General features: G+C 40.2%; 1 protein-coding gene across 2 annotated transcripts; it reads left to right on the top strand.

The window, feature by feature from the left end:
• The first annotated feature begins 120 nt into the window (after window positions 1–120).
• Window positions 121–12,548, top strand: LOC133026615 (copine-3-like). 2 transcript variants are annotated; one of them, XM_061093510.1, is made up of 17 exons: window positions 121–241; window positions 784–932; window positions 1,201–1,380; window positions 1,744–1,818; window positions 1,908–1,979; window positions 2,083–2,163; window positions 3,250–3,339; window positions 4,506–4,604; window positions 5,177–5,263; window positions 5,387–5,446; window positions 5,561–5,694; window positions 6,820–6,874; window positions 7,004–7,055; window positions 7,205–7,338; window positions 8,097–8,333; window positions 9,413–9,525; window positions 10,811–10,877. In XM_061093510.1, exons 2-16 carry the CDS (start codon window positions 801–803, stop codon window positions 9,521–9,523), a joined length of 1,599 nt encoding a protein of 532 aa, XP_060949493.1. In that variant the 5' UTR covers window positions 121–241; window positions 784–800; the 3' UTR covers window positions 9,524–9,525; window positions 10,811–10,877. The 2 variants fall into 2 exon arrangements, with proteins under 2 accessions (XP_060949493.1, XP_060949491.1); XM_061093508.1 differs by lacking the exon at window positions 9,413–9,525 and having other exon boundaries at window positions 10,811–12,548.
• Window positions 12,549–12,638: the final 90 nt, after the last annotated feature.

Consider the following 12,638-nt stretch of genomic DNA (forward strand, 5'->3'; position numbering starts at 1 on the left):
TCCATTAGCAACTCGCCTCCAGCTGACGGGACACTGATAATGCAGCAAACCTCGGGTGGAGACTGTCAACACAAACCATTGACAGGAGACGGGGTGGGTTCGATGTGTGTGGGCGGGCTTTAGTGCAGACCGGGCGGGGATCGATCTCCTTCTCTTCCTCCGCTTCGCCCTCCTTCACTCTTTCACTATCACCGCCTGACTCCGTGTTTTTAACCTGTTTCGAGCCTCAAAACCCTGAAAGGTGAGTTAGTAAGTAAATTAGCTCCGCGTGACGTCATCGCAAGTTTGAAACTAGCTAGCTGTCAAACACTAGCTCTGTTTAGATGCTAACGCTAGCGCCAGCCTCAGCCGCCTGTGGTCCGCACCCACTGAGCTTCATTACAGCTCATCGAGTCGTATTTTCCATGAGAGTCAGTCCCTGTTCCTCCAGCCTGGGTGTGGGTGAAGCTCTCTTACATACAGTGTATGGTGAAGCTCCGTGAAGCTAAAAGTCGGAGCTAACCGCTACATCAGCATCATTGCATGTTCGTAGCGTGAAGTTAGCTCCCTGTTGGAGTTGTGTTGTTGTATGTATGTGTTGGTTTTTTACTGTAAATCTAAGAGGAAGGACGAGGTTCTGTAAATGTCAGTGAGCCTTTTCCTCTTGAGTGTTTAATGTTACTTTTATCACCATTTCCCTGCGCTGGCTCTCACACCACCATGCTAACTTCTGAAAACAAACCGTGTGGCTAAACATCTCCACACGTCCTCAACACAACTGTCCCCGTGTGTCCTCCTCTCCAGCTCGTTCCCTGTGAGACATGGCCGCCCAGTGTGTCACTAAGGTGGAGCTGACCGTGTCCTGCGAGCATCTGCTGGACAAAGACATCGGCTCCAAGTCGGACCCCCTGTGTGTCCTGTTGATGAGCAGCTCAGACTCCAAGTGGTATGAGGTCAGTGAGGGGACTGGAGGTCAGATTAGTGACCTGGTGTAAAGGTGGATCTGAACACGCGTGTGACACACTAGCTGCTCAGGTCTGCGTGACATGCTTTTTCCGAGGCGTGTCCGTGTAAATATTTAACCTGATGATGGGAAAGTCCTTGTGTAAAGCAGCACCATCACATCATGTCCATTTCCTGTTTCATCAATACTTGTGTGCCAATAAATGTACAGAAATCTTCTGGCTTTCCTCACAAAGCAAATCCCTTCTTTCCTCACAGCTGGGACGCACGGAGCAAGTCCAGAATTGCCTCAGCCCCAAGTTTGCCAAAAAGTTTGTCATCGACTACTACTTTGAAATAGTGCAGAAGTTGAAGTTTGGTGTTTACGACATCGACAACAAGACCGTTGACCTGAGCGACGATGACTTCCTGGGGGAGCTGGAGTGCACCTTGGGCCAGGTGAAGTCCCCCCCAACCCCCCCTCTGTTTGTGGAGGATTATGACTCACAGTGTTCATGTGTCAGCTCCTTACTACCACACCAGCAGTGGAAGGACCCTTACTATAGTGTAACTAGATGCCACTGTTTCTTCATGACGGACATGGAGCATTAACGTCCCTGATAAACAGTTGCTGTGTTTCCTCTCTCAGTGTAATCTGACCTCAGATGTTCATTCTGCCTGATTTGTTTGTTTATCTCATTTGTCACGTGGTCTGGAGGCTGCCCACTTTAACTCATCTGCAGGCTGAGCTTATTTATTCTGCTGCCTCTTCCTTATTAAATATAAAATGATGACTGTTTTTTTTTATTGACCTGTTTTTAGGTTGTATCCAGTAAGAAACTGACCCGACCGCTCGTCTTGAAGAACAAGAAACCTGCAGGAAAAGGGACCATCACAGTGAGTCGCAGAGCGCCAGAGAGATGTTTTTCGATGTTTGGCTGTATTTACTTTTGTTCTGTCATTATTTATTTTAACTTCTGCCATAGATAAATGCAGAAGAAATAAAGGACAACAGGGTGGCGAATTTCGAGGTGCAAGCAAGGAAACTCGATAACAAGGTCCGGGTGATTCTTTGCAACTCTTAGATACTCACATTCATTTTCTCCTTTCAACATTCAGGTTTATCTTAATTGTATGTTTCTTTCTTTTGTTAATATCAAGGATTTCTTTGGGAAGTCCGACCCGTACCTGGAGTTCTACAAGCAGACACCAACTGGATGGCAGCTGGCTCACAGGACGGAGGTAGACACACTCTAACCCTGCATGACGGTGCTGCCACTGGCTGTTTAACAGCTGTATAGGGAAAGTATATATATATAAAAATATTGAAGTGAGGGCTGTCGTGGCTATTAAAACTGAATCTTTTAACTGAAATGCTTAGTGATTAATATAAATAATTACATATGTCAATATTTGCTGTTAAAAGCTGATAAATAGTGGATCAAATAATACATTAACAGATGTAGACATAAGGTATATGGCTCTCCATCGTTCCATCTATCCCTGCATAGCTCATGCTTTGTGCTTTTCTTTAGTCGAGTCAACAAACTTAGTTTTCTCACCTGATGCAGATTGGGAAATATAGACTGCAGACAGATGGATGACATCCAACAGCAGAATTGTCCCTTCTTTTATGGAGACAAAGGGCATCATAGAATATCATTAATACAATTTAAAAAACTCTTATTGTAATATAAAATGTTGTTTAACTAATGTCAAACTAAAACATTTCCTCTTCCTTGGAGGGACTAATAAAACTGTTGGGATAGATACAGTGACTTTGTTCCAACACTGATGTCTGTCTGTTTGAAAAGAGGAAGCCCTGATAGCTTGAGCGTTATTACACCACAGCCTGTGTGTAATATGTGTGTTGTACCAAACTCACTTTTATCCAATTAGGAAAGTTGTAACGTTGGATTTTGTTTTTTAAGATTGTAGATATTTTTGGTGACATAAAATTATATGAATGGTTAATTGAATTGTCCATAGTTGAGAAAAGGATTTTGAGGTTGTTGTGGTTGTCGGTTATCAGATGAAGTGGACTTTTCTTGCATAGTTAATTTATTGTAAATAATTAGATTTGATATTAACAGTTAATGTATTTCTTTTTCTGTCCTCTTTTTATTTTAATTCATTTTTCGTTCAGCCCTGTGTCAAGGGTTTATTCTTAAAACAATTGATTTTAAAATGTCATTATTTTTGACTATAGAAAAGTATAACAACATGCCCTTTCAGTTCGATTTTGAGAATTTGCATGTGTTCCATATTATTTTGTTCCTGATATGAAGTATTATGTGTTTGTATAATCTTCACATATTTTGTCCTCAGGTGGTGAATAACAACTTGAATCCTACATGGAAACCCTTTCGAATCCCCGTGCAGTCTCTCTGTGGAGGAGAAATGGACAAATCTATAAAAGTAAGTAACACCTCTTTAACATCAACTCCTTACACAGCTGGAGCGCACACCTTCAACTGGCACTTTATATTTTATATATGTGTTTAACATAATAAAACAATTTGAGCTTCTATTACGATGCAAACAGTTATTAGCTCTTGTTTTTCTGTGTTGGATCTCCCTCTCAGACTTGTGACAACGTATGAGCCCACAGTGTATTCAGTAATAGCTTGATCATATATATTCTTTTAACCTCTTAAGCAAACATGTCACGAAGGAAGGCGTTTCGAAGCGTACGAGACATGTGAGTTACCCAGAGCGTTACAGTGTTTGTCTTTTCTCATCTCGCCATCACTTTAACGGGTGAAGTTTGTGAATGAAGTAGATGGGGATTAATACAACACACCACCTCATACATGGTGTCCGGCCCGCCGAGTTTCCTTCATCCAACTCGACCCTCTCGTAGAAAACATTTGTCTGAGACTGCAACTCGTCTTGTTTACATCGTGCCACTGCCAGCGACTGTGTAGTGCAGCTGTTTCACAGAGAGTCATGTCCTAGATCTCACTTTTGCATGTTTTTTGTTTCTTTTTGTTTTCTACCTCTGCTTTGTTTAGTAAACATAAAGGTTCAGTTCACTCAAATGACCAAACTTTCACCTATTAGCTTTGGTGGTATTTGACTGTGCAGATATATTGTTATCTGTGATCTTTATTTTTCTTTTTAAGAGTGTGGTCGTTAAGTTTAAGAGGAGGACTTGCTGCTTTCACTTTCAGATTTAGTAATGTTCTCGAACAAAACCCTGCTATTGAACTCAAGTAACGTCTGCTTGGGCAAACTGTGCACTTACAATCAGGAAATGATGTTAGTTGGACAGATTTCCTGCACTGCATCTTCAGCTCTTCTCCTTAATCACAGGAAATCCGTCCAATTGCACAGTTTGAGCACAAGCACAGCAAATCTATTCTAAGCACAAGTGCAGAAGGGTTTTGGGTGACAGCTTTATAAATTGTATGCAGACATGCAAATTTCACAGAGACAGTTTCTTAGTTGTTCCTTGTCCGGTTTCTTTTTTTTATTGTATCTTTGCGTGAACTGACTCCTTCCTATTTCTCTGTGTGGACCTTTTTCTCTCTTGCTTGCCAGGTCTGTCACCTTACCATGTATTGTTTTTAACCTGTTTCCAGGTTGAGTGTTATGACTATGACAACGATGGTTCTCATGATCTCATTGGAGCCTTTGAGACCACGATGACACGCCTCCAAGAAGCAACACAGTCTTCTCCGGTATGCGTGTGTGTGTGTGTGGATGTGATTGCATTGTTTTAACGTAGCAACCAAACACAAACAAACAACTAAACTACAGTTCAAATCAGCTTATTATTGCTCATGTATTGAGCAATTAAACTACAATTTAACTACAATTGCAACTTATGTTACATATTAAGGTGACTTGTGTACTTAAATCATCCAAAGTGTTCCCAACAATTTTCAAACCTGGAGAAATCCCCAATTATGTTTATGGTATCTGGATGCCTTTTAATTGTATCCACTCTACCAGTGGTTTGCCGTCTCTGATATTACTTTTGGAATAAATTATGTATGACTAAGGAAAAACAGTAAGCCAGTAGGCCGGCAGTTTTCTCCTTCCACTCATTGTACTGGATCCATTACTTTACCAATTACTTGTATATGGATCACGATCATTCATTGCCGCCTGCTGCATAAAGTGATACAACTTTAATACATAACCTCATCTGTGAACATGAGTCTTATCAGGTAGAACCGACAATAACAAACCTGATTCTAAACAATTAAAAGTAAGATCAATAACTTAAGCTGTTCTGTTTCCTCATCAGGCAGAGTTTGAGTGCATCAACAGCAAGAAGAAACAGAAGAAGAAAGGCTACAAGAACTCTGGGGTTGTGAGCGTGAAGGTTTGCAAGGTATAGTTCAATGTTTGTCTTGTTGTCCTGTGTGTTAAATATGTAATTGTGTCTTTGCATGTGGTATGTGAGACTCCTCGTTCTACAGCATTCCTCTATACAACACCTGTTATTTCTCTGTAGGTGGTGAAGGAGTATACGTTCCTGGATTACATCATGGGAGGCTGTCAAATAAACTTCACTGTGAGTCATGGCGTCGCTATTAATGTCAGCTTTTGTTCACCCATGGCTGATGTCGAGTGACTAATGATTTGTGCATGTGTTGTTTCGTTGCATCCCTTGTGCATCTGTCGTCAGGTGGCTATCGATTTCACAGGCTCCAACGGGGATCCCAGGTCTCCTGACTCTCTCCACTACATCAGTCCTCAGGGAGTGAACGAGTACCTCTCTGCTATCTGGGCTGTGGGCAACGTCATCCAGGACTATGACAGGTACACATGTCACGCACAACACAGGTTACATCCATCCTGATACATTTTTGTATTAAACCATTTTAGAACACAAGCTTTTAAGCTCCGTATCAGCAACAACCCCCATCTAAACTAACACACCTGCAAATGTTCATCATATGACCATTTATCTACATTGGGCATGTGCGTGTCAGTGTATCCAGTGAGCAGGGTGTCTACTCTGCAGCCGGTTGCATACTTAAAGCAAATACTACGAATGAGAAACAATAAACTTGAAATACGGAAGCCCTAAACGGCCATGGAATCATACATAATATTTCTTCTGTTTTCCCGAGATAACAGGATAATTAATTTGAGATCACAATCTAATATTTCGGTAATCACTCATATACGGGAAAGCCTATTTCTGCATTTGTTTTGTGCTTTATAAATGATTTATCCTAAATAAGATTTTGAGTAAAAAACTAAATGAATGTAGGTGTTCGGTAACTGGTGCCTGTGTCAGGCCTTGATTGAAGAAACTAAGCTCTGGCTCATTTGACATTGCTCCACTGAATGAAACACATCCTGTTATCGTAGGCTTTATATACTTATCTCGTAAGAAGTTATGAGTTAGCTATCCCGTTATCTCTGGAAAACAAAGTTATTTGTTTCGTTATCACGAGATAACAACTAAAATGAAGTCGTTATCAGGGGGAAACAGAGGAAATAAAATATATGATCCCATGTCTGTTTATGGCTTCTGTTTCTTTGAAGGGACGATGAGGTGGAACTGTACGTTTTTACGCTTCACCGCTGGTAGTCGAGTTGGTGACTGCGACATCAGTTCCACATGTTTTAGTTTCTGTCTTTCTAAAGTAAAATGCAGCTCTGAAAATTCTCTGTTATAGGCGCTAGAAAAAATCCTGAACAGGGCGGATGTGTGATGTGTTTTCAAACTGAAGCATAGTGTGGATGTAGCCACAGTGTAGTATGTTTTTAACTCTACATACATAATTGCTGCCTGTACCAATGGAAGTGAAAATTCCCAAATGGCTTCAAAGTTTTTTCTGAGACGTCTAGATAATAAAAGTTAAACTATAAAGAAGAGACACTAACATGTACTAATGTTTTTTAAAGCACCTCTTTGTTTTCTTTTCTGGGTAGTGACAAGATGTTTCCTGCCTTTGGTTTTGGAGCCCAGATTCCTCCCACATGGCAGGTAAAGCTTAAATAAAAGATGAGAAATGCATGCAAAAGTAAGGCTGCTGTTTAACTGCAGTTTCAACGCTGAATTTGTAATAGTGTTTTTTTTTAGAAGAATTGATACCTGATGGTGTTTGTGTTACAGGTTTCGCACCAGTTTCCTCTCAATTTCAACCCAGCAAATCCATTTTGTGCAGGTGTGTTCACAAATCATTGTACTGTAGGTTAATTTAGACACACATGTTATTACTCTATACGAGCAGTTTAATACACATGAGTACTGTATTACTTACAGGAGCTTTGTAGCATATTGAAACAAGTCTGGACCATGTGTGTGTGTGTGCAGGTGTTGAAGGGGTGGTGGAGGCCTACAGGGTCTGTCTGCCCCAGGTCAAACTCTACGGCCCCACCAACTTCTCCCCTATCATCAACCACGTGGCGTGCTTCGCTAAACAAGCCCTCCAGCAGACCACTGCATCTGTGAGTGTTTGTCTATAGTGCCATTTCCATAAATTTAACTGTAAACCAGTGTACCCAGCCTGTGTGAACATATTGTCGCTGTATTTAACAGATCAAGTCGTCCTCCAGCCATCAGATAATTACATAGGTCAACCTCCTTACACATCCGCAGTTAGTCTTCTGGCTGAAAGACACTTAACTAATCCTACAGGAACAGGATGCTTCTGTTTGCCACATTCTTCTAAACTGAACATGTTCTTCTGATACTGCCTGATATATTGGGCAGGTTGGAAGGGGGAGCCAGTTAGTACTAATTTTCAAATTTTGTTTCATTCTGTATAATAGAATGTGATTGTCACTGGGGTGCAGGGAGATTTGATTATAGCTTGATCCACATCATCAGCTCTTCGATAATAGCACAGTGATAACCTTTGTACGCAATTTTCAGATGCTAGGCCCATAGTTATTGGATTTGTCTGCTCTACTTCCTACTTGCCTATTTCCCCCAATCTTCAATTATGGGAAAGTGTATGACTCGGATGTTCCTTCATATCTGTCGAACTTGAAATAGGTCATAAATTTCATTCATCCTGGTCTTAAAAGTATTGAAATATTCATACCTCTGAATTTTGAACAACCAGTTTAAAATGTGCAGGAGGACGGAGGATATTTTACATTAGCCAGTATCAGTGATAAAAACCTACATGTGGTGTTGTAAAACGTTCATATAGCAGTCTAACTATTCTTCTTCTACCTGTTTTGTTGTTTTCCTCCTGAAGCAATACTTTGTTTTGCTCATCATCACCGACGGAGTGATCACAGACATGGACGACACCCGCAACGCCATCGTCAACGCCTCTCGTCTACCCATGTCAATCATCATTATCGGAGTAGGGGGGGCGGACTTCAGTGCCATGGAGTTCCTGGATGGAGACGATGGGCGCCTGCGTTCTCAGACTGGCGAGACGGCCATGAGAGACATCGTCCAGTTTGTGCCATTCAGGCAGTTCCAAAACGTAGGTGACATTCCTTCTAATGAAACATGGAAATGGGAGTGGATTATAAAAACATTTCCTTAATAAGCCAACTCATTGCTATAAAACCTGCATGCACACTTTTTGCTGAGCCCTTTACTGCAACATTTCCAGTTTGACTCAGTTCAAACTCACAGAATTCCAACCTAGTAGGTAATTATTTTATCTGATCACAGATAAAATTACTTTATTCACAAATGTGCTAATTTGGCACCAATGCAGTTGCCTCTCTTAGTCTGTAATTACTATTCTGTGGTCTGGAGCCATGTCCTGTCAACAGCACTATCTGATTGGTTACACAACACTGGTAATAGCCTTTCAACACAGACAAACACATAGACACGTTGAAGGTTAGCCAGACGATACATTTTCTTATAATGTTGCAATAAACACAATCTTATGAGAAAGTTCATTTGTGGATTCAAGACCCTGAGAAGGACAGAGAGAGAGAGAAACCATCACTAACTGCTAAGCTAACGTAACCATCGAATACAAATCGTGTGTAAACAACTGTAGGATTGGCTGGAAGGTTCCCTGAAATAAGAAGAGTGTACGTTTATATGTACAACAGTTATTAATAAGCTGTAATAAGTAATGAAAACATCATCAACAATAACTGGGTTGGGATAAAGCAGCAAAACATGTTAACACTTGGTAACACACGTTCAGGGCCACTCACTAGTGTTACTACTGAAATTTTACTCAAGTAGAAAAGGAAATACATTAAAAAGCAAGTCAATAAAAATATATTGGGAGTAAATGTTACTACAGTTTATTTTTAAAAGCAGGAAGTAGAGGGGTGAAAATGTTATGATTAAAGTAATGTCGAGTGGACAAAGTAATGGAAACATAACCCGAGTCCATCGACTTTATGTAGTGGTATTTTTGTGTTGGATTTAATGTTAATGTACTGTACATTAGTTCCAATTTATAGTTACAGTAATAATTAGTATCCTGAAATAATGAATAACCATAGACACACTGGCCACCCCCTAATTCTGAGCCCCTCAACTTAGATCCCTTAGCTTATTTGTCTTCCTTGTGTATTTATGTCTTTGCAGGCACCCAGCCAGGCTCTTGCCCAAAGTGTATTGGCCGAGTTACCTCAACAAGTGGCCTCCTTCTTCAGTTTATTCAAACTGAAGCCTCCCCACGATCCCAGTCCTTCATAGGGGTACCCTGAATATTCTAAGTCGTTAAACCACACCACAAACCTGTGCTTGGCCCAAATTACATTCATTGGCTCATTCACTAACTGCATGAATCACCCCATCAAGTTGCTGCTATTCACACTTTTTTCCCTTCCCGACTCTCCAACCCTGCTTTGCTCAAGATTCATATTCGTATAAAAGGGAAAACTCCTCTCTCGATCACAAGAGATACAAGTTTTAGTTCGATTATATTTTTCGTTACATTTGCAGCACAGCTCAAATAACAGCTTCATATATTTGCAGTTGATCTCTGGTTGCAGTGTGAATCATTAGATTCAAGGCCAATACTCATCACTCAATGAGAAGAGTTCAAGCAACTTCTCTGAACACTGCCTGAAATAAAATGAGAGAAGTGCCGTTGTGACAAAGGCTATGCCCATGTTTACGTTTTAATACACAGTAGAGAGCATACCTCAGCCTCCACCAAGGCCCACCTGCTGGATCCAGATTTTAATCGGGACATGTCCCCTAAATAAATAAAAAATCATCAGACCCATTAATTATTCTGAGAAATCAAGGAAAATGTTGAAAGATTAACAATCACAAAATGTAAAAGAAAGTTAAAAAAAAAAAAAAAAAATCACGGATCTACCCAAAGAATTAATAGGACCTCTTTTGATTCATACTTCACCCTACCACCAAGTTCTAAAAAAATTGGTTCAGTCATTTTTGCGTAATCATGCTGACAAACCGCAAAACATATTATCTCCTTAAGGGAGGTTACAAACAAAATCCTTTTCTGTCCAGACAAGCTCTGTACCAGCCATTCAAACGCACCTGGAAATGAACATCATGTGATCATTCTCGCACACTGGCCAAACATTTGTTGCTGTAAAACAGGAAGCAGATTGTCTACTGTAGTTGGATTTCTCTCCCTTGACTGACGATGAGTTGGAACTGAAAGTGAGTCTTAGCATCTCTTTCATCCACTGCTGGTAGTCGAGACTGGTAAGACCCAATCAGGAAGTGGGTAGGTGATATCTGAGGTATCCGTTTCTGTCCGTCCAGATTAAAACAACCGCAGAGATTACAAATTATAACAGAAGTGATGTGTCTTAAAACTAAGACATTAGTGTGGACATAGCCAAAGTCACTTCTGAAGTTTGAAAAAAAGAGGGTGAAGTTTTCCTTTCCACTGTTCTCATCCGCATGACTTTCTACCTAAACCTTGCTCCCTTCATCTAATTAAATCTGTGATGATAATTAATGCTTTATACCTTTTTAAACCTCTCCCTTTTTGCACTACAGGCTCCGAAAGAAGCGCTAGCGAAGAGTGTGTTGGCAGAAGTTCCAGGTCAGCTGGTGGAGTTTTTCAATGTCATGAAGCTGAGTCCACCCGTCTCCAAACCTGCACCAAACCCTGCACAAAACCCTGCACTGAATCCTGCACCAACCCCTGCAGGGGCCGTCTGACGGTACAAGGAGGAAACCAGAGACGGAGCAGTCCCCTCTCCAACAGATGAAAATGTCATCATCAGCTTCATCTCATCAGGCAATTAGGAAAAAACAGCCATCCCTTAAATGACACACACACACACACACACATACACATACATGCTTCATGAACACTCCAATCTCCTGACCAGTCTCTCTTCTTAAAGGGTCACAATACATGTAGCTGTTATTAGACATTAACATCCATGTATGTTCATTTTGAAGCATTTTTTTTCTCTTAAAAAATAGAAAATCGTTAAATCATTCCACCATTTTGAGGCGATAAGCAGCGAATTGCACGTTTGAAAAAGTGTTTCTTGAAAAAAAAAAGTATGGAATTAGTGAAGCATTCAAAGTTTCTATTGTATTTACTAAAACCAGACTCTTTGCCGTCACGTGCTCGTCGCAAGGTCTTATTTCCTGATTTCTGTGTTCATGTGCTTTAATGCAAAATGTGGAGAAACAGCTTTAGCGCCTTTAAACATCCCTTTGACACCTCTTTCCAATATCTACATGACGAAAAGAAAAAGGATCAGGTGTGAGAGACAAAGATAGGTGATGACGTCAGCATATTGTGTTAAAAAAATGTGCCAACTTTCCGAGTTGTTGTCCCGACTTGAGATGACGTTTACAGGAATTGTCCTTGTCGGTAACTGACTGTTCCGGCATCGCATGAACGCAAAAGCACATTTTGTAAAAAGATATTGAATAAACTCCACCCTGGGTTATAAACTACCCTGCTGCTGGTTTTTAATGCTTTATAGGACTGTGCCATTTATATTTTATTTTTATATTTTGTGCCTGTTTTGCTGCAGCATCCAGTTACAAAAGTTCTGTAAAAGAGTCAGTAAGGATAGATAGGTCGCAGTTGTAGATGCATATTTTTTACATACATACTATATTTAGCTTTGTAGTATCTGCTGTATTTGGCACATGGAATATGTATTTGCATACATGCCTCTTGCTGAATATGCTTGCCTATGCACTTACTCATAACATGATATTCTACAAAGGTCTAGTACTTTACTCAGTGAAGAGTGTGTGAGTTGTAAATCTTGAGCTGTTAAACCTCCAAGTATGAATCTAAAACATTTTGAGGACTGGAAAAAAAAAAGATACGACCGTTTAATGATTTGATTTAGTTCAGGTTTAGTGTCTATTCAGGAATCTGTCAGTTTACTAGAAACACCTTGTTAAAGATGTGATGTTTTTGGAGGCCTCTGTGCTCGTGAACACAAACTGAACATCAGAACCTTAAAGGAGGAGTTTTTATTACAGGACTGTTGGATTGGTTTTAGTTGGTTCCTAATAAACTGACATCTGAGTGTATCAGTATTATGCAAGCTCACTGTAGAAAGTAGATACGGTACAGTTTGACATCCTTTAAATGTCATGTCCATTGTGATGTGAATTATTTTTGTCATGATGTATACCACAAACTCTATAAAACACGTATGTGATGTTTTGTGCTGAACAGAAATGGATCATATGCATAAGTGTCAACATCCAAAAAGTGCATCGAGCTTCAAATAAAGTTCTTCTTCTCTTCTAACTGAACTGTGTACTTATTTAACAGTTTTCCAAATCATAACTGAATAAGGGGATATAATCGTGTTGCAACCGAACTACCTGAAAAACTATT

This window comes from Limanda limanda, chromosome 20, assembly GCF_963576545.1.
Source record: "Limanda limanda chromosome 20, fLimLim1.1, whole genome shotgun sequence".
In the NCBI taxonomy this organism is placed as follows: domain Eukaryota; kingdom Metazoa; phylum Chordata; class Actinopteri; order Pleuronectiformes; family Pleuronectidae; genus Limanda; species Limanda limanda.

What these genes read in the sequence shown, in the direction of transcription:
- LOC133026615 (XM_061093508.1), top strand. Translation starts at nt 801, where the DNA reads ATGGCCGCCCAGTGTGTCACTAAGGTGGAGCTGACCGTGTCCTGCGAG. An exon ending in AGCTGGCTCACAGGACGGAG is followed by an intron (nt 2,164 to 3,249) that starts GTAGACACACTC and finishes TTTTGTCCTCAG; the next exon opens with GTGGTGAATAACAACTTGAA. An exon ending in GCTGTCAAATAAACTTCACT is followed by an intron (nt 5,447 to 5,560) that starts GTGAGTCATGGC and finishes ATCTGTCGTCAG; the next exon opens with GTGGCTATCGATTTCACAGG.